Raw genomic sequence first — 21184 nt, 5'->3', positions numbered from 1 at the left:
ATACCACACGTGTCTGGGTGCCCTGGTCAGAAAGAATATGTATTTTCAGGTGAACTATTCACAGCCACTGAATTTGTAGTAGGTCAGCCTAATGTAAAATACAGTGGTTTCAAATATCCCTTGGGGCCGATCTTGCTGTCTTCTCTCTACGGATGTACACTAATTGCTTTAACTTCTGTTACTGACATCTGTAATGAGGTTATAGGATGATGGTCCTGACCGTGCTACATTTTGGATGCAAACTGTACCAGCATATGGCATCTGAGAAGAAATTATAGAAGTCAAAAAGCTTCAGGCATGATTTCAGGACAACTAAGCCAAATGCAGGCATTTTAGAGATTAAATAAGATACCATTTTCTTCTTTTATGGTTTAGTTGATATCAGTAGTAGTGGTCCAGGGAGCTCCAGCAATCAGCAATTAGTCTAGCATCCTGTACAGCAGCAGCATAAGAATATGGACGTCAGGAATTCTAATGCATACTTCCCTGCCAAATAAAACATTTCATATCCTCTGCTTTGTTCATGGCTTCTTCATTTGTGGAACTGTAAACACAGAGAATGTTTTGAATCCAATCCTTCCGCTTTTTTTCCACAGTGATGGAATGAGTGAATACATGGATATGAAGCCAGGCGTTTCATACGTAGTCCCACCGAAGGCAGACAAAAGGAGATCAGGTAATAAGACAAGACTACAACGTATCATTCAAAGGAAATTACTGTCTTCATCTTAACAGGGACTGAAGACTTAAGCTGTCATTAATCACCCGGCATTTATATAAATGTCACTTGGAAGCAATATAATTTATAAAACAATGAAAGCTAACATAAAATAATACAAACCGGCGCCTAAAATGTCCAAAATCAGTCTGATAAAAGTCCAAGTGAAGAGAAACTTCAAAGTTGTGCTTGAACTTCTGTGCTTCCAAAATTGGATGAGTCCAGAGCCAATTGACTCGTGATATGTGGAATGAAGAAAAAATATATTATAGTGTAATACTGTTGGTCAGACAAACATGTAACACAAACACAAGACAAACAACCACTTACAACAATAAACAGTGAAAAGCAAGGCTGAAAAAGAAGAGCTAATTTATTACAAATACAAAATAAATGACAAATATAAACAATGAGCAGGCAACTGGTCCAGTTTGTATAAAACTGGAATCCTACTCACAAGATGCTGTGAGTAAAATCACAGTGTACTGCAGTCTTGGGAACAGCTTGTCCTCCGGTGGTGTCTGGGTGCTTTCCTGCAATTCTCAGATGCTTCCACGCTCTCCTTGATCCTGAGGTCTTTTGCTGGAGGTGTGCCGGGGTTTCAAACACTTGTTCCTGCTGCTACCACACACTGCGCACTACTACGTCGCCTGCGAATGCTAATGATGACGAACTCTTGCACTCTGAACCTACGCATTTCGTGCGCGTGCGCACTTCATCGGGGGAAGTGTGCACGCGCACGAAACGCGTAGGGTCAGAGTGCAAGCGTTCATTAGCATTCGCAGGCGACGTAGTAGTGCGCAGTGTGTGGTAGCCGCAGGAACAAGTGTTTGAAACCTCGGCACACCTCCAGCAAAAGACCTCAGGATCCAGGAGAGCGTGGAAGCGTCTGAGAATTGCAGGAAAGCAGCCAGACACCACCGGAGGACAAGCTGTTCCTAAGACTGCAGTACACTGTGATTTTACTCACAGCATCTTGTGAGTAGGATTCCAGTTTTATACAAACTGGACCAGTTGCCTGATCATTGTTTATATTTGTCATTTATTTTGTATTTGTAATAAATTAGCTCTTCTTTTTCAGCCTTGCTTTTCACTGTTTATTGTTGTAAGTGGTTGTTTGTCTTGTGTTTGTGTTACATGTTTGTCTGATCAACAGTATTACACTATTATATATTTTTTCTTCATTCCACATATCACGAGTCAATTGGCTCTGGACTCATCCAATTTTGGAAGCACAGAAGTTCAAGCACAACTTTGAAGTTTCTCTTCACTTGGACTTTTATCAGACTGATTTTGGACCTTTTAGGCGCCGGTTTGTATTGTTTTTGTTACATTTTCTTTTGACTTTGTTTTGGCTCATTTATTCCTGGCAGCCTTGCATAGTAAGTGCTGGGTATATTCAAGTGTATATTACTAATTTGCACTTCACATATATTGTTTAGCTTGTAGTGCTATTTCCACCATTCTTTTTCTCCACTTAACATAAAATAATGACATTTTTGCAAAATGCACTTTTTCGTCAAACCAAGCATTTTGTTTAAGCTTCACATACCTTATTATGTTAAAATCATCGCTCCAGAAGATTGCTATCTTGTAAAAGGTGAATTATACAGTAATAGTCTAACCAAAAGACTTGCTAGTTTGAAAGTTGTTTAATAATGTTTAAACGTTTGTGCCAAATAGGCTCGTATGTTGATCAGGATGTCACCATTGCAATGCCTGAAGAGGATGATTTAGCTATGGATACAGAAGATCTGTTAAGCTTTTCATATCAGGTTGCAAAGGGCATGAACTTTCTTGCGTCTAAAAATGTAAGTATTACAGAGACTTCTGAAGTAGAAAAAAAAAACTGTTCTTACCTGCATACTGGTGGTTTGGTTTTGGTTCCATATAACATGTTGTATTCTGCTTTTGCCAAAACTCATTTGTTTTTTTTTATTATTATTATTATTATTTTTTTAATGATAGAAAATAGTTGAGTTTTTGAGAGAGAAAAAAATTCAAATCTGGTTGAATGTTTCCAAATTTCTATTTCTTCTTGTTTTTGGTTCCAAGAAGGTTGACCGTTTACTTTAAAAAAACAAAAGGGCATTTGTTCCGGAGCTCGACTCGAACGTCGAATTCTCAAACTGCTTGACTTGGAATTTGACTCCAACGTTGAATCAGCAAAGTTTAGATTTGAAACCGGCAAAGGCGCCCGTCCCTAATATAAAGATACACAGTTGCATGTTATCACAGGCACTGTGCATTGATTCAATTCTAAGTTTTTCATGAACAAACTATATAATAATGCCTATGACTTTTAATATATAGGCAACAATTCACATTTCAAACCTAATTAGTCATAGTTGAACAAAATTCTATTTTACTTATATTTTGTGTTGGTCCCTATTGTTTGTTAAAATAAAAAGAAGAGACAGCAAGAACAGCAGCCAGCTATTTTTATATGATGGGCTCTTAATTTGGGCACTGGTGAAAAGTTATTAAAAAAAAGCTTAAGTGAGTGGTTTACGATGGTTAATTTGTTAGAGATGTTGACTCCACCTTCCAAATGCATTTGAAATTATGATTTTATGCCCTGTACGGAACATGCACCCTGTGCTAAAAATTAACATACATGTTATTTTCTTTAGTGCATTCACAGGGATCTGGCAGCAAGAAACATACTTCTCACTCATGGTCGGATAACAAAAATCTGTGACTTTGGCCTTGCTAGAGACATCAAGAATGACTCCAATTATGTGGTGAAGGGAAATGTAAGTACAAGCAGGTGTAATTCAGTTAGTGCTCCTAAGCACTTTGAAATTCACTTAAAAAAACCTGAGAAGATAGAAAATCACATCAAAACACTCTCTCGTAGAGTACATAACGATTTGGCGATAAAATATCTCATTATATGTAAAACTGACACTTTAGTAGATCTAGTAGAGGAATAGTCTTGTACATAATGGTAATATTGCAAGGAATGTACATTTCGCTGAGGAATAAAATCTTATCAAGCTCCTTTAATTGGTTATGACTGCAATATATGTGGTGAAGCTGGCACCATAAAATGTGTACATGTCAAGAAGAAGATATAATGGGGTACATTAATCAAGCTCTGATTCGGGGTATCGCACCCAATCCGGTGTTAACTGCCATTGAATTGCATGTTAGTTAACGCCGGAGGGGTGCAGTACCCCACATCGGAGCTTGATGAATCACGACACGTGACCTATGTTTCCTAAGCGTGCTATTCCACAAGACATTATCTAGAGCCCAGGCGTATTCTGGAATAGCTCAGCTTACTAAATATGGACCAATATATATTTTAAAAAAAACCCCCACTATGAGAACTTAGTCTGCAAGTATCAAAGAGCAAAAAAATCAACATATTAGCTGCTTCATTTTAAAGCGTCAATCCAAGTTGGTGGTTTTTTTATACACAGGATTAAAACAGGGTTGCCAGAGCTGAAACCCATGAATTCCCTGCTTCCGGAGATACTTACCTCCGTAGGGGGCTGGTAGCCGCTCTGGCCCGCTAGCTGTGTTTAACGTAATGGCTGTTTTTCAAAGCTCCTGGAGGCCAATAGGAAGCCGTGACGTCGTCTGGTGCGGCTTCCTATTGGCCACGTGATGCGGGAGCTATACACTTGCAAGAGATACCGGCACCCCCTTCTCAAGTAAGTATCTCTGGAAGCAGACGGGGTCCCCGGAGCTCAAACTAATGGGGTTCAGCTCTGGAGACCCCCTGCTTCAATCCTATGTTAAAAAAAAACAGCCCACTTGGATTTCTCCTTTAATATGCTGTTTCAAAGAGAACATAAATGTTATTGAAGAACTGATTTGTGCACACACTACTTCCCATAATGTTGGAATCAACAGGTTGGTTATTGTTCCTGTTGAGTGCACAGTTTAAATAACTGGTTTAAATGAATAATTTCTAACCTGGCATAGAAGGTGTTGATGCGCATCTATTGCTAAGTAGTAGTATGTCTGAGCAGTGGAACCTACATTTTATTAACTGATTTTACGATCCTTTGCATTTCTAGGCTCGACTCCCAGTGAAGTGGATGGCTCCTGAAAGCATCTTTCATTGTGTGTACACATTTGAAAGTGATGTCTGGTCATATGGAATACTCCTCTGGGAGATATTTTCTCTAGGTACATTTTTTTATTCTTGGTTAAACACTGACATGTTACTAAATGAGCTCACTTCCCCAGCATATTATTCATGTTCCTTGTTCTGGATCAAATACTTACGTATTAATGCTTGATTGACTGGCAGGAAGCAGCCCTTACCCGCGAATGCCAGTAGACTCCAAGTTCTACAAGATGATCAAGGATGGATACCGAATGCAAAGCCCGGAGTGTACGCCAAGTGAAATGTAAGAGGCCCCCACTCTTTGTTTTTCCTAATGGGACAGTTTTGTAGAGAATGCGCTTGATGTAACATTGTTCGCAACATGTAAAATACCAGATCTGTGGCTTCACTTAGGGTAAACGTTTTAGGCTCAGATGCACAAAGCTCTACGTCAGGGCCCATAACGTCATGTTACCAAAATCAGTAACGGACTTTATGTTCCCTGAGGTTAACGCAAAAAAAGAACGGCGGCCAGTTATCTCATTAAAATAGGCTTCACGCCACGTTAAGTTAACACTACCTCGTGTTAGCCTAACATGACTCGAGTTATGAAAGAGCCCTTAAACCAACCTTAAAACAGTGAGAGAGACACCTGATACTGGGAGATATGCTAATACAATATGCAAAAGTTATTGTAATAACTCCTATTAGCATATCTCCCAGGTATCTCAGGCGTGCTCCTTTTTGAGCACAGTTTTCTCTCCCTTTGTTAGCTATAACAGAGCCCTTTGGATAGGCGTTGACACAGGGAATACCCCTTTTGCTATCATTAGCATGAACATCCACTATATTAATGCATGGTCTTGCTACAGCTTATCACTGCGTCAGTGAGCTTCGAAGATACCCGTTAGCACTTAAGTTAATGTCAATAACAGAGCTTTGTGGATCTGGGCCAGATTTTATAGTGCAAAGGGGTAGATCCTCAGAAAGTCGCACATTTTTTAATGTTCTGTTATCTTAATTTATTTAGTGTATCGATATCCGTAACGCATATCCCCAAAGGTGCTTAGCGTGACGATGTCCTGGCATTTTCCTTAAAAATAACGGATTTTTATATTTTAATGGACCCTAGTCTTACTCATGTGCAAATCATATGGTAATGAGCGGTTTTCCTAACAGTGGAGATCCTCACACCTCCGTTAATGTTAGTGCACGGTAATAAGGCTCCGATATTCAGCACCTACCAAAAGCTGCCGTTACTCAACATCCAGACCCTGACTATCATTGAGATTTTTCTTGGAATAGCCTCAACGCAATGTAATGTGTATAGGACTTAACCCTTTCATTACAAAAAAGTTACATGTGTCATACAAAGATATATAATATGGATCATATAAATGTCTGAAACACATAAACTATATTATGTTTCTTAGTGATTGAAGTGATACGTTTGTGTGAACTAATATGGTATATAATGTAATAATGATTGTATAAAGTATGGGTGTACAATAATATATATCCATACATACTCAACAATATTCATTAATATTTCATTTATATCAAAGTACAATCACAATAAATGAAGGATGGACATCCTTCATTTATTTTAAGTGTACACTAATTATCGTACTTCTGAGGATCTATCTTCCCCATAGTTTCTACTTTGCATAGTAGAAAAAGGAGACGTGAAGTCTTAAAAATCCGATGGTCAGCAAATATGACAATAAAATGCGGCGGGGGAGGTTAATGTTTTAGTAGAAAGTAGTGAGCATATTTCAAAACAGGATTTCACCTGGAAGTAATAGTAACAATTTTGTAATAGAGATTTATGTTACACAATGGAAGACAAAAGACAATTGTTCACTTGAACGCTCACGGTCAGGGGTGAGAGGTCATTGCTGTCTAATATAAAAACGAAATATTTAATCTTCTCTCCAGAATATTATCTGATTCATATGTTTATGTGTGTGTGGATATAATTTATACAAATACTAATCAGTCGTGTGCCTTTTACAAAACCCTCAATAAAAAAAAAGGAATTTCTTTTGCAGGTACGAAATCATGAAAAGTTGCTGGAATGCAGATCCACTGAAGCGACCGACCTTTAAACAAATTGTACAGATGGTGGAGCAGCAGCTATCAGATAGCAAGAGAAATGTAAGTGCATTTCATCATTAACCGTTACCATATTGTTTATGGAGCAAGGACAGGCAGTTAGTATCGTTGACTGTAACCTTTTTAGCATCCCAAAGCGCACCCAATGTAGGAGGTCAAATCAAATAGTGTTGTGTCTCGATTTCTGTTTTTAGAAGACTGTCCTGTCTAGCACAGAAGGGAACTACGGATAGGGACATTTTAAATAGGTTAAATTTAGCCTATTTGACCCCTTTTTCTAAAAAATCAGACAAATACAAGTTTTTTTGCATTTTTTTTATGTTTAACATTACCATTGTAAAGAAAAGCTTTGGAAGGTTTTTACAATCTTCATCTAATGTGTTTTGGGGATAACACTGTTTGTCAGTCCTGAAAACTACATATACAGTAATAGTTTTTTTTTTTTGTTTGTTCTTTGTTTGCAAATAAATTACGAGGTGGTTATTAGTCAAACATATCACCATATTACTAGCTGATGCTTGAATTCAGCATAACCAAAGAAAAACAGAACCTTTATTTTTTTACAAGATACATATAAATAAGACAGTTATTCTAAGGGTGACTGGATCATTCTTAGAAGTTGCTTGCACTGATTAGTCTTTTGAAATAATATACTAATTTGACCGACTACATGGACCTCCCTTTACATGTGAGATACAAGATAAACAAATAACTGTCTCACATACAGTATGCCATGTTGGGATTCAGTTATTCTTTTAAATAATTCACATCTATTAACAAAGAGTACAAGAAAAATATCTGAGACAGGATCGTCGATGAAAACTCACCATTGCCACAGGAAATGACTTTTCATTTTAAAGTATATTCAGAACAGCTGTGTTCTGCAGAGGTATTTTGCTGCTTATGTGATTTATTACCACAATGACGGAGCATCATTTCTAGTGTCAATAAAGTTTACATTTCTTGTAATTATCCACCTCATTGGAACTTTTTTGAGCAGGCAATATCTTTTGGTAGACTGGCATAAAATAATATCATGGTATAAAACTATTGTGATGTAACCATCACGTTTTTATTGCAACCTTTCCTGCTTATTAAGGAATCCTGGCAGCCACAAGATAGCTGCACAAATGCTAAGCAGCTCGCAGACAGGAGCAGTAATGTGCTGCACTGCAGCGTGAACATTTGCTAGTTAGGACCGTTACTGGCAACTATTTGGCAGCCAAGAGCTGCCTAGGCCAGGGGTGGCCAACTCCCGTCCTCAAGGGCCACCTGATAGCCCTGCTTCAGCACAGGTGGCTCAGTCAAAATGGCTGACCCACTGATCGAGCCATTTGTGCTGAAGCAGGGATATGCCTAACACCTGCCCTGTTGGTAGCCCTTAAGGACTGGAGTAGGCCATCCCAGGCCTAGGTGATACATTTGTACAGCAATATGCAATCCCTGTTAGTGCCCCTTCACATCCTTTGCCTGAAATTCGCATATCAATTTAGCCCCTTTGGTGCCTAAATGCAACTGCGCCCCCCTCCCCTCCCCCCCAGGCTGCCAAGGGCTCACTGCCACCAGAAAGTTTTCATGGCATTTTTAGCATTAAATGTAAAAACGGGATCTTATTTGTGTCATCGTTTTCCCCACACAGATGTTCTCAAACACTTCCCCTGTGATTACAAACCAAGAAGCTATGGATCATTCAGCGAGAATAAATTCCGTGGGGAGCAGCACCTCATCCACTCAGCCACTACTGATACATGGGGACCACTGAAATTGCATGGGCAGGAACCTGCAGCAGCTCATATCATGTGTTTAACCAGCTCAGGCGGCTTGGGGCTATCTTCTATTGCATCTTCCTACAGACTATCATGGACTAAATGAAAAAGTAATGTTACAATGACACCACCATAATAAATAGGGCTACTACAGCCTAACAAAGACGGACCCTTCACTGCCGATGAGGCAACTACAGCAATTCAGAGCAATGTGAAGCAGACCGCTTGGGTCATAGGTTAATTGCTGTCACCCTGCAAGAGCGGAAGATGCAGTGACGTTGTCTGTTACAACGACTTGTTTTGGTTCGTTTTTTTTTTTCAGAAGCAGAAAATGTGCCGTTTAAATGTTGTATCCTGCTGCACAAATAGGAAGTTTAGACCTGAACAATGTTCAACAAAAGTATTGGGTGGATAATGAAGTCGGTCAATTGTTGCGATTCAGTGGAGCAATGTTGCAGGCCTGTTTGCATCACAGGTCTGGGGGAAGCTTTGAAGAGGCCTCCACAAAGATTAGAGGTCAAATGAAAACTGTAGTCTGTCTATGGCCTTATGAAAAAAAAACAAAGGGGTATATTTATTAGAGTCTCGTGGCTACAACATTGGTGCAAGATGAGTGCATAAGAATTCTGTGGAATTCCTTTTTATATATAAATCCGGTGCTGATTTTTGCACCAGTTGTGCCACTGGGAGACCTTGATACCCCTTTTTGTTCAGTCTCACTTAGCCCCCTTTTTGTTCAGTCTCACTTAGCTGGATTTCAGGCAAAAGGTGACACATTGTGTGCCCATTTGCATGTCATTTCCCAGAATCCCTTGCTGCAGTGGAAGCACTGTATTCTAAGTGATAATGGTGAAAGGCAGGGTTGCAGACCTGTCTTAGGACATGTGAATGTGCTCACAAGTGATATTCTTTATTGGCTATATATATATATATATATATATATATATATATATATATATATATATATATATTTGTGTGTGTTTATATATGTATGTATATATATATATTTATATGTATATATATATATATATATATAACTATATATATATAACTATATATATATATATAATATATATATATAACTATATATATATATATATATATATATATATATATATATAATAGCCGTTTCACACTGTCTATACATTGCAGTTTCCATGTTAATTTTTTTATTAATATTTTGCACTTTGCAAATATATTAACCCTTTCCCTTCCATGCATCCTATCACATATTCAATGGATTGGAGCCTCTGGCAGTAAAGGGGTTACATTTATCTGAAATTATGACACAATAATGGGAAAAGATTTGCTTCAGTATATGGACGTGCTTGCACTTCCTAGCAACTTCAATATATGTTGCTCAGTGGGACAGCACCTTTAATGAATAACGTTTCAACAAATAAAAGCCCAGTCTGTTGACAGAAAGAACTGTAGGTAATTGGGATATCGTCTACCAGAACACCATATAGTACGTATTTAGCATACCCAGGCACTTAAGCACAATAATAGTTACGGTTGGTATGCTAGTTATATAGGTTACATTATCCTTGTAAATGGCTTTCAGGGTTAATACAAGAGCGTTACAACTCATACCCAGTACATGTTCATGGGGGAAACTAAATCATGTTAAAACTTGCTTTGAATGCTTACAATTATTCTGCCTGAAATATTTGTATTCTAGAGAAACAAAAATCAAACGCAGGAGTCGAGCTAACAACTTCATTACCTTATTGGCGCACCATTGCCAATAGGAATTTCCCGGAATCATTTACCAAAAATATAGGAATAGAAGAGAAAGAATATCAGCTTCTTGTGATGAAGAAAAAAAAATGTGTTCAATAAACATGTCAAGCCATACGCGCTTTGGTGCAGGCCGGGATCGAAACGCGTAGGCCTTGACTTGACATGTTCATTGAATAAATCTTTTTTGCTTCACAAGATTTTGAAGTGTCAGCTGGTATTCTTTTTATTGTATTCTAGAGAACTACATTTGTCAAAGCGTCATCCCATTGATGTATTTGCACTGGATTTATCTCCGCTGTTGTTGCACCTTTCGAAATGTTGAGCCATTTCCGCTGCAAGAAAAGTAATCATTGCGAGTGCACACTTTGACCTGTTTGTTGCTAGAAGGGCAAAGGGGTTAAGTAGAAATTCCACTGTGTAATGTTAGACAAATCGCGGTTCTATAAACCAGTTATTAAAAGCATCGACATGGAGGTACTTCAGGGGCACTTAGTTGGAGACTTTTATTTTAATGGTTTTGAGATTTTATATTTTTGTATTATTATAATTTTTTTTTTTTAATGGCAACTGTTATTTGACTGTGACTGGATGTTAAAACTTCTTTTGTTTCATGTTATTTTATGTAAATATTGAAAATGTAGCAATAATTCCTTTGCAAAATTCCCTGACTCTTCCAAAGTATTTTTGTATATGTGTAAATATGTAAGTGTTGCAAGTTTATAAAATATTTGGGATAAGTTGCCTGTTTGTTAAATAGCAGTGAAAAGTTCTAAATAATAAAGATTTCATCATGTTAACTATTTTTTCGTATTTAATATTATGTGTAAGTATTGTACAAGTTATCAAATGTATGAGGTGCAAGAGTAGTGGTGGAATGACATTATTTAATGATGTGATCTATAATAATTCATTCAGTAAGTTTGATATTACTTTTTCACAAGCCCTTTTATGCTATCAACATCATTTTATTGAATGTTATAGCACATCCAAAATACCTGTTTGTATTTGTTAGATTTATTTAGGTGAAAAAAATAGTAATTGAAAAGATTTGTTTCTCTCTAGTTTAATTAAAACATCTTTTAGTAGATTGCACCTTTATATGATTTGTTACTCAGTTTACAAGTATTGATTTAAGAGCACCGTTGTTAATTGCTGTTGTTTAAGAAAGGTATCCTTTTATTCCCCATGCGCAACCTTAAAATTGTCATCCCTGTTCGTAAGACAAACAGCTGAAGAACAACTTGTTCTCTACAGAGCATTTTTTAATTCCTCTGAATCGACCACAAAGCACACAAACCAATGTGGATAAATGTGAAAAACATCCTGTGTCTAAATAATATTAAATTAACGCCATCAGACTTTCTTGATGATATTGCTTGTTTTTGACACAATCCTCTTCAGAAACTGATTTTTTGGGGGGGGTCTATAATAGGCTTTTTAGGCTATTTCCTCAAACATCTAGATTTGTAGAATAGGACATCAATACATTAGGTCAAATGTTTTCATTGTACTAGACATTCTTACTGTACATGTCAAACCAATCACACTGTGGAAGACCACACAGGAAGACAGGAAACTTTTCAATAGCAACAGTGCTGCTTACATGCCACGCACTGTACTTATGAACAATAAGTATTTAGGACTATACAAAAGGGTCTAAAGTATTGTCTGATAAGATGCACCTTTGGATGCATTGAGATACATATCTCTTTTTAATGTATGTTCTGTGTAAGAAGCTTTCTTTTCCATATGAGATTTCAAAAGATAACTCCACAGGACTAGAGCCACAAACTCATAGGCATAAACAACATATAAGTAATAAGGGGAATAATAATCCATGCTGATCCAGGAAGAAAAGATTTCACAATTTTTGATACATGATTTGTTCAATAGTTGTATTATTTTATATATGTTTTTTTTTACTTCTTTCAATGTTTCCTTTTGCATCAGCCATTTCACTGTATGTACATGTATTATTTGTCATCATAACTCTGTGCCCAATACAATTTAATTAGTTACATTCACTTACAGTTACTACAGCTTTTCCTTCCTCGATCAGCAGTGATTATTTTTCAACTTATTATATGCACCTGATTTGTTAGATGCACATAACATCCACATTCTGATATTCTTTGAGTATTTGTGTTTAATGAACACACTTCATATTTACACTCTTTAGTATTCATGATTTAGTTTTTTTATAAATGGGCCTTGGTTTGTGTTTTGTTATAGGTCATGTGCAATTATTAACCATTTTGTATTCATATAAGCACTTTGTTCACATTGTTCGTATTTATCTTCACATTGATATATTTTTTTTTAACTCAATTTTTATTTATTTTCAAAAATTACGTGGGGTACAGACAATAAAATTGGGGATGCGAGGGAGGGAGGCGGGGATACAGAATGCAAAAGACAAAGACAGAGGTGAGAACCGCCATTATACAAAAAGTTATTGTACATCAGAGTTAAACAATGTAGTAATAAAAATAGTAGTATTTGGTTATCTGAGCTGATCAAATTAATATGTTAATCTTGGTGGTCTACCAAGCCACGGCTGCCAGAGTAATTGTCATTGACAAGGCTGGTGAGATTGTTTATCTTGCAAGCGAACCATATTTTGTCTTTGATCTGAGAAAGAGTTGGCACAGTTTGTTTCATTCAATGGGATGAAATCACGTATCTGACTGCCGTGGCTATCTGGGAAATGAGTTTGTTCTCACTTCCACTAAGCATGACTGATGGTCTATTCAGCTAGAATAGCCATGGGTCCAAAGCACATGACCGAGAAGTCATCCTCTGGATCCATCTGTGGATCACCCTCCAGATCATTTGAATCTTGGGGCACACCCACCGCATATGGAGTTAGGTTCCCCGGAAACCACTTAGTTTAGGACAGAATGGGGATGTATCAGGTGAAATTCTGGACCGTCTAATGGGGATGTAATGCCACTAGTACAGGATCTTATAAGCGTTTTCCTTAATCGTGGTGCAAATTGAACTTTTTGCCACGACTTTGAAAATGCCCTCCAAGTCACTGTGTCCAGAACCTCTCCGAGATCTTGCTCCCATTGTTTGAGAAAGCTGGGGGCCATGTCAGTAATTGAGCTTGTAAATGAGTCATAGAGGTCTGAGATTAGGCCTTTAGTGTTTCCAGGCACATGTTCTCGAATAGGGATAGGGAGTCTCTTGGTTTCTTTCTGTTAAGGAGCCCTTTGGGCTGCATAAAGTGAAATGCTTCTTTCTCTCTTACTTTGGAAAGAATGTTTCTACTGGGATTAGGCTATTTCTGCTCCCTAAATCATGTCACACCGGCTGCTCTCCAATGCTGGAAGCCAGATCTTGATAAACCCAGGGCAAGGCCAGGCTTGTTATATAGGTAGGTCATTGCAGAGTCAGAGTGTATAAAACCTTTTCTAATGGCGAATAATTCCCAGCATTTCAATGAGTGGGTTATTGTGAAGAGGATACCCATTTTGTCCTTTCTCACTGATGATGGTAGCCATAGAATGGACTGGGTGTTTAGTGGGCTCAGCAAATCGGATTCCATTTGGACCCAACGTCTGAGGGCTGTGTCCCCATGCCAGGACACCAGTTGGCTAGTTTGGACCGCACCGTAGTAGGAAAGTGGACATGGTTGTGCTAGTCGCCCCCCCATTGCTGTTGGCAGTGTCATAGTCATATTATTTATTCTGGGTCTTTTCCCTGACCAAATGAAACTAGTGATTTTTCTTTGACGATCTGTGCATTCTTATGTTGATTAGGTGCATTGGGATCATGTGTATTAGATGATGTACCTTCACAGTTTCCAATGATTTAAGTATCTTGCATTGGGTATATATGTGAGAACTTACTAGCATATCACTACACCCTGATGAAGCATGTTAAGCGTGCACAACACGTTGCGGTATTTATTTGCTGTTACGCAGTGTATCTCACGACTGACATCATCACGTTCTTGCATCTTTTGCTGTGATGTGTGTATGCCCCTGATATTCCTGGAGCTGCAAGTTGTGATCCGGGGACCCGGTGCACCCTGCTACTCGGAATGCAGGGCTGTGCCTACTTTTACTTACTCAATTGTAAGCTACTTATGCTTATTGTGTGTTTTTAATACATTTATTTACAATTTACCTACAGTGAGCGGTGTCTTTCTTGTTTTTTCTATAATTGTTTAGGGGATTTAGATATGGATTGAGAGTTGCAGTGAAAAACCTCTTATACATTCAAATAATTTCAACACAGTAAAGTAGAATTATAGGCATACAACAGAAATAATGTAAGACATAACTGGCACAAAATGTTACAGAATAGAACTTTGTAAATGAAATCCGTAAAGTTAAACTTTTATTGAAATACGTTTTATTACAGATTTTCAGAACCTTGAGTTAGACCAACGTGAAACTTATTTATATATAGTCCTGTGTAACAATATTCTGTACCCCTAGAGTAAGTCTCTAATGCTACTAAGATGAAAATCGTGAGGGTTACTGTAGAAGGGATGTTAAAAACACTAACGATCTCATGCAGTCATGGAAAGGGAAAAAAGGGTTCCAAATGTGCACAGTCTCATCAGGGTATATAAGGAAAAAGGCACACAATAGTGTAATACTGTATGATGCAATTTGAGCAAAGAAGGTATTGCACTCACATTTTATGAAGTCAAGCGGGCATTTCGGTTACTAAGTTTAACCACACTGATGATGTATATTCTCCGTTAACAGGACACCTCTGGCAATGCACACCGTCTACAGCAGTAGGATTCGCAGTATTGTACAGAGTCACCGGTAACAGGATATTCTCAATGGAACAGATAAAAACCACAGATAGTGTAATACTGTATAAATGGGTATTAATAGAGTAGTAAAGCAGAATATGCACTCACATTTTATGTGAAAGTGTAAAGACTTATGGTTGTTAAAGTAACCAACTTATAAGGGTGGTTCTGGAATCACAGGATAATCCCAAAAAAAGGAAAAGGACGCAGGAAAAAAGTTAAACTTAGTAACCAAAATGCCCGCTTGACTTCATAAAATGGGAGTGCAATACCTTCTTTGCTCAAATTGCATCATACAGTATTACACAATTGTGTGCCTTTTCCCCTATATAACCTGATGAGACTGTGCGCATTTCGAACCCTTTTTTCCTTAACTACTTAAGTGGCCTAGAACGAACCCAATTGTTATCCGGTGCGGCACCCATCAAAGAAACCCCTAATTCTGGACTATATCGTATCATTTTAACTCACAGTTCTTTTTGCGCCGCTTGTTTCTTTCCCCATTTTAGTCATGGAAAGGGCACTGCTGGAAAAATGAAATGCTTGAAATACTTTTGTATGCCCTTTTATTAATTACATTTGAGTTTAGACTAGTTCTCAAGTGTTGTGTTCAGTTCACTATTCCATGCAAACTGCTAGAAAAGCAAAGAGCTCCTTGATTGTTGAGGAAAAGTTCAGTTAAGGTTTCTTGAGACAAGCAACCATGAAGTTAGGAGAAACTGTAGCTCATTGAAAAGCCAAGAAGCACAAAGGGCACTGTGGAATAGTTTGCAAAATATGGTTTGTTTTCATTAAAAAGGTCTCCAAGGAAAACAAGATGTGACAAACATTCAAACAAAGGTGACGTAACAAAACGTCTGTGTGTATAAAGGTATTGGAGGGCTTACACCGGGAGATGTGCAACCTGATAGATCTAGTTGAAATCGTACCGGACAACGCACACCATGACCTGGATCAGATCTTGAAGAATACAATTTCAAGAAAGCCTCAGCTACAGTACATATCAGGTGTCCTGGTAATAATGTATTCTTATGTTGCTTAGATCAGGGGGTGTACCCCCGAGGGGATGTGCAAGATTTCTCGGGGGACGGGGGGTCTTCATGCTTACAGAGCCCCCGCGCTCTTCCCAAAGGCTTTTAAAATTAAATACCGAGGGAGCACGTGAGGCCTCTGTAAAGTCCCTTACCTTATCTCCGGCGGCTTCGGGTGACACGTCACCATGACATTGACGCTGCGGGGTCACATGACATTGTGACGTCAGAAATGCAGGAGACATGGTAAGGGGGTGCGAGAAGGGGGGGGGGGGGAGATCCGGCAGGGGGGGGCGCATGCGCGTGATGCAGGAGATGACCACGCAGGGAAATCACTCCATGCAGGAGGGGGAACAAATAAAGCCCACACTGATCAGAATCCTCTGAAACCGGCATCAAACTGCACCAGAAAGTCCCGACCACCCAGCCATGCCTCTTAAACCCACAAAGCTCCTCTCTCAAGAAGCCTCACAATTCTTCCAGAGGTGGTCCACGAGACCAAGGGAAGATGGCGGCTCCTTGACGAGAGAGAGAGAGAGGAGCCCTGACGGAGTCGGCATCTGAGGGTGAGTCCCACGCTGTCTCTAAAAGAGATGTGGAAGGCTATATAAAGGAACTTAAAGCAGCAATACATGAATGAATCCCAGCACTTATACAAAAGCCTTAAAGGGGAAATTAACTCCATTACAGAACATATGATTGAAGTAGATGAATAAAGTGAAGCCACAACACACGCAGGCTAAACACTCTAAAGACATTGCTGAACTACAGACGCAGGTTAAATCAATCCTGGACAATATGGAAGACGCTGAGAATAGATCCAGGCAAAGTAATATAAGGATCAGGAATGTGAGGAAATAAGCAATGACATTCTGGACTCTTAGGCCGAGTCCATAGAAGGACAGGCCGTGCTGAGCCATGCGGACGGTCCGCGCTGAGCCCCTGCATCCTCAATGAGGATGCCTTTAGAGGTTGCTCACGCGAGCGTCCGCAGGCGTGCTGAGGCGCTGGAGTTTTCAGCCGAGCGCCAAGCTGTTTTTCAGCGCGCTGTCGGCTGAAAACATCCAATCAGCGCGGAGCTGCGTCAATGTCACGGCGCCGTGATGTCGGCACCGTGACGTCGACGTCAGTGCGTCGCGGGCGATTGGCCCAGCGACGTCACTGCCCCGCCTCCCTCAGTCTCCCCCCGCCTCCGATCGCGCCCGCTGGCTCGCCTGCATGGGCATGAAATCGCGCAGATTTCAGCAGGCGAGCCTCAGCGTCAGCGCGGCTCGGAACTCCTCACCCCTCTATGGCCCGGGCCTTATCCATCACCACTTTCTAGATCACTTGTCCCAGCTTTAACAGAAGATCAGCTCCAAACTGACAGAGCTCACAGGGCCTCAAAGCCCAAAAATCTGATGGCAGACAAACCACGTGACATTATTGTCCGACTCCATTACTTTTGAACCAAGGAAGAAATCCTAAGAGCTTCCAGATCCCAAAACCAAACGCAATTTGAAGGTTTCACTTTACAACTTTTCCCAGACCTGGCTCAAGCTACGCTAGACAAAAGGTGAGATTCAGCCCGGTCACAAACATTCTGTGCGTAAACCAAATCAAATATAGATGGGGTTTTCTGTGCAAACGACTGATTTCTTACAAGATCGCATTTAGGCTATTGTCGCACCCAAAGAGGGTATATCAACCCTAGAAACACTGGGCCTGAAATCGTCCACCCCAGACGCAGCGTCCCAAGATCCTGGAGATGCCGTGCCTAAACCTCAAAGATCCATGTCCAGATACCAGGGACCAAAGACAACCTAAAACTGCTGCTGTGGTCTGTTCAGATCAGATGCTATTGACCTGAAAAAAGATAAAACACAGCGCACAACGCTCATAGTGTATTAAAAATTATAATGTGATGCAATAAAAGGTGAGTATTAAGCGTACATTTATATAAGAATAACAGGCATTGGAGGGTTAATGTTACCCATACACCACTCGGGACGACAGTGAGGAAGTCTTCAGTGTGCAAACACACCACTCCTGCCGTCACGGTCACTTGCACCCAGGCTGGGTCTTGACTGGTAATCAGCTCCTGTTGTAGACAGCAGTTCAGCAGGGCTCACAGTAACATACAGTGTCCTCAGGTAGGGAAGTCTTGGCAGCAACACGAGTCACGCTGTTCCTCACTCCGATCCGGTACTTCCGTGTTGGTGACGTCACTCGGGAGCGTCAGCGCGTCGAAGCCCTCCCAGACAGCGTTATGACCCGCAGAAGGGTGATATAAAGTCCAAATTTCGCAGAGCAGCTAGAGTTCTTATATCCAACGCGTTTCGAGACAGCAAGGTCTCTTCATCAGGGAATGAGGGGGAGATTGCGGTGTAGCCCTTGTGTTGTGTTGAATAAAGTTTTTTCAGAAGAACATCCGGGAGCTTCATTTCTTCAGACATGCGCAGTTGCGCCGTTTCTCTTCTTCTTCCAGTCAAGACCCAGCCTGGGTGCAAGTGACCGTGACGGCAGGAATGGTGTGTTTGCACACTGAAGACTTCCTCACTGTCGTCCCGAGTGGTGTATGGGTAACATTAACCCTCCAATGCCTGTTATTCTTATATAAATGTACACTTAATACTCACCTTTTATTGCATCACATTATAATTTTTAATACACTATGAGCGTTGTGCGCTGTGTTTTTTCTTTTTTCTGTCTCTAATAGGGGTTATTTGAGCTATCCCCTGTGCCACAGCTGCAGACGCTCCTTCCAAGTTTACAAGGTCACAATATTTACCCCATTTATATCACTTACACTTTATCACGTATTTATTGTTTGTTGTTGCGCACTTAATTATTCACATTTGCTACTGACCTGACCCTGCCTCTTTTCTCCCGGACTATTTGATCCTCACGTTGGTTGTGGGGACCTTTGTGATTCTCAGCTGTGGCCCATCTGGCTATTCGAATCTAAAGGGATCTTACCCCTGATAAGGTCATGTCAACTCCTTTGATATCTCTTCTTTCTCGTATCCGTAATGATTTCTCTCCTACAGCAGAGATTTCCTTTCATATTCAGGGACATCTCCAGAGTCCAAGCAAGTCGTCAGAGACTAGTATGCAGATTTGAAGAAATTGACCTGAACTAAACTTTATGACACCGCACACCTCAGACACATCCCAGATTCACATCACCAAAATTCGGGGTCTTAAGGTTTGATCCCAGAGAGACTATTATGTCCATATGGGAGGGTTGAGAGGTTAGGCCACCCAGTTTGTATGGTCTTCCTTCTCCAGTTGCACCCTCTGTAACTGTCATCTTGAGATTTACACTGTTGTATATTGTATATTTTACATTTGAATGTAAGTTTGATTTTTTATGGACCTTCCTGTTACTTGCACCCCCCTCACCCTCTCCCCCCTCCCCCCAAGCTCTGATGCTGGTATGGTTGTCTGCCTCAGAGACTTTAATTTGAAGACCCCGCAAGGACTTGGTTCTGTGGCTTTAAGATTACCCCCATTAAATTTCCCATCCCCCTTACTAACCTCATCCTCTTAATTTCACACAGACTATTAACCTAGTCCCATACCACCGCTTACTTCCACCCAGCGAGTTTTCGCAAATTAATAATGTTGATTATACTTTGCTTGTACTGTATGTATAAGGTGCTACTACATAAATATAGATGACATTTGACATAATCTCAGAATACAAAAGGGCTGAACTCCCCGTAAAAAAGAAGGGCGGCCCTTCAAGAAATTAAACAATTGAAGGGAGACTCAATTTGCCTCCCCGAGGAGCTCCAGCACATCCTCTGTCTGGAAAAGAACTGTAGACCAGATTCGATATACAAGAATCCTGTCACAACCTTCTCATGTAATTTATAGGATTCTCTTAAATCCAGGAATAATTTAACCAATCCCTTTTCCATGATGTACCCTCTATTCTCAAAATCTTCCTTTTCATCAGGTTACAATAAAAAACAACCAAATCCGTGGCCGCAACATGGAGTCAGTAGGGTGAAAGATGTGATGGATTTGAATACCATCAAGCCCTTTCCTAATTTACAATTAATATTCAAAATCCCAAATACTGAATTCTTTAGATACTTGCAATTTAGGCATCAATCAAAGTACCAAAATAAAGTGTCATTAAAGATGACTCAATTTGAATCCTGGTTAGGGTGACCAGATTTTCAAAATGAAAAACCGGGACACTTTAAAACATTATTTATAAAACAATGTACATCACGTCAGGGCCCCCCTCCCCCCCTCCTCGTTGCCATGAAAACAAAACACTAACGTCAGGCGGTTACATGTTGCCATGACAATGTGGCATCACGTGATGCCTCGTCACCATAATGCATCCCATTGTCATGTCAACTTGATGCCGCGTGACGTCACGGAGCAGCTCGTTGTTATGGCAATGTGCATTACGTGACGTTGCGCGGCCATGTTGACGGAATTTGGAGGGGAGGATACAGCCAAAGGCAAGATAAATAAATATATAATAAATAGATCTAAAAAAATGTTATCTCCGAGTTAGCCTTCAATAGAAGGTGGCAACCCTGGCTGCAGTGTGTGTTTCTGTATACAGAGGTAGGCCCTGCTGTGTGTGTTTGTGTGTATAGAGGTAGGGGCTGCAGTGTCTGTTTGTGTGTATAGAGCAGTGATTCCCAACCTTTTTTGTTTGGAGGAACCCTTTAAGTATTTCGTTACATTTTGGGGAACCCCTATCTGGATAACATGTTCTACGGGTAAATCACAAAATAGACGTGTAAAGAAGTGGGGGTAATAAATAATAATTAACTCATACTTTGAATAAACAATGTGTATATATTTTGTAATGATTTTGGTTTAAACACCCCCCCCCCTGCATCTCACATCACCCCCCCCTGCATCTCACATCACCCCCCACGGATCAATCGATCTATCCCCCCCCTTCTTTCTCCCTCCTCTCTCACCCCCCTTCTCTCCTCTCCCTCCCCTTTTCTCCTC

The 21184-nt window shown here is 39.9% G+C and overlaps 1 protein-coding gene and 1 long non-coding RNA gene across 3 annotated transcripts in view; one reads left to right on the top strand and one right to left on the bottom strand.

Moving 5' to 3' along the window:
- Positions 1–9609, top strand: part of KIT (KIT proto-oncogene, receptor tyrosine kinase) — a 55388-nt gene extending 45779 nt beyond the window's left edge. Inside the window, exons 15-21 of the mRNA XM_075566475.1 lie at positions 597–676; positions 2402–2529; positions 3352–3474; positions 4750–4861; positions 4986–5085; positions 6833–6938; positions 8536–9609. Coding sequence (XP_075422590.1) covers positions 597–676; positions 2402–2529; positions 3352–3474; positions 4750–4861; positions 4986–5085; positions 6833–6938; positions 8536–8658 — 772 coding nt within the window. The 3' untranslated portion in view covers positions 8659–9609. The remainder of the gene's footprint in view (positions 1–596; positions 677–2401; positions 2530–3351; positions 3475–4749; positions 4862–4985; positions 5086–6832; positions 6939–8535) is intronic.
- The window catches only part of LOC142463569 (uncharacterized), a 45378-nt gene that overhangs the window by 21087 nt on the left and 3107 nt on the right, over positions 1–21184 (bottom strand). The gene's annotated exons all lie outside the window — the stretch shown is intronic.

The sequence above is a fragment of the Ascaphus truei genome, chromosome 1 (genome assembly GCF_040206685.1).
Source record: "Ascaphus truei isolate aAscTru1 chromosome 1, aAscTru1.hap1, whole genome shotgun sequence".
Taxonomy (NCBI): Eukaryota; Metazoa; Chordata; class Amphibia; order Anura; family Ascaphidae; genus Ascaphus; species Ascaphus truei.
Note: the sequence above shows the minus strand (reverse complement) of the source record. Positions and strands in the feature narration are given on the sequence as shown.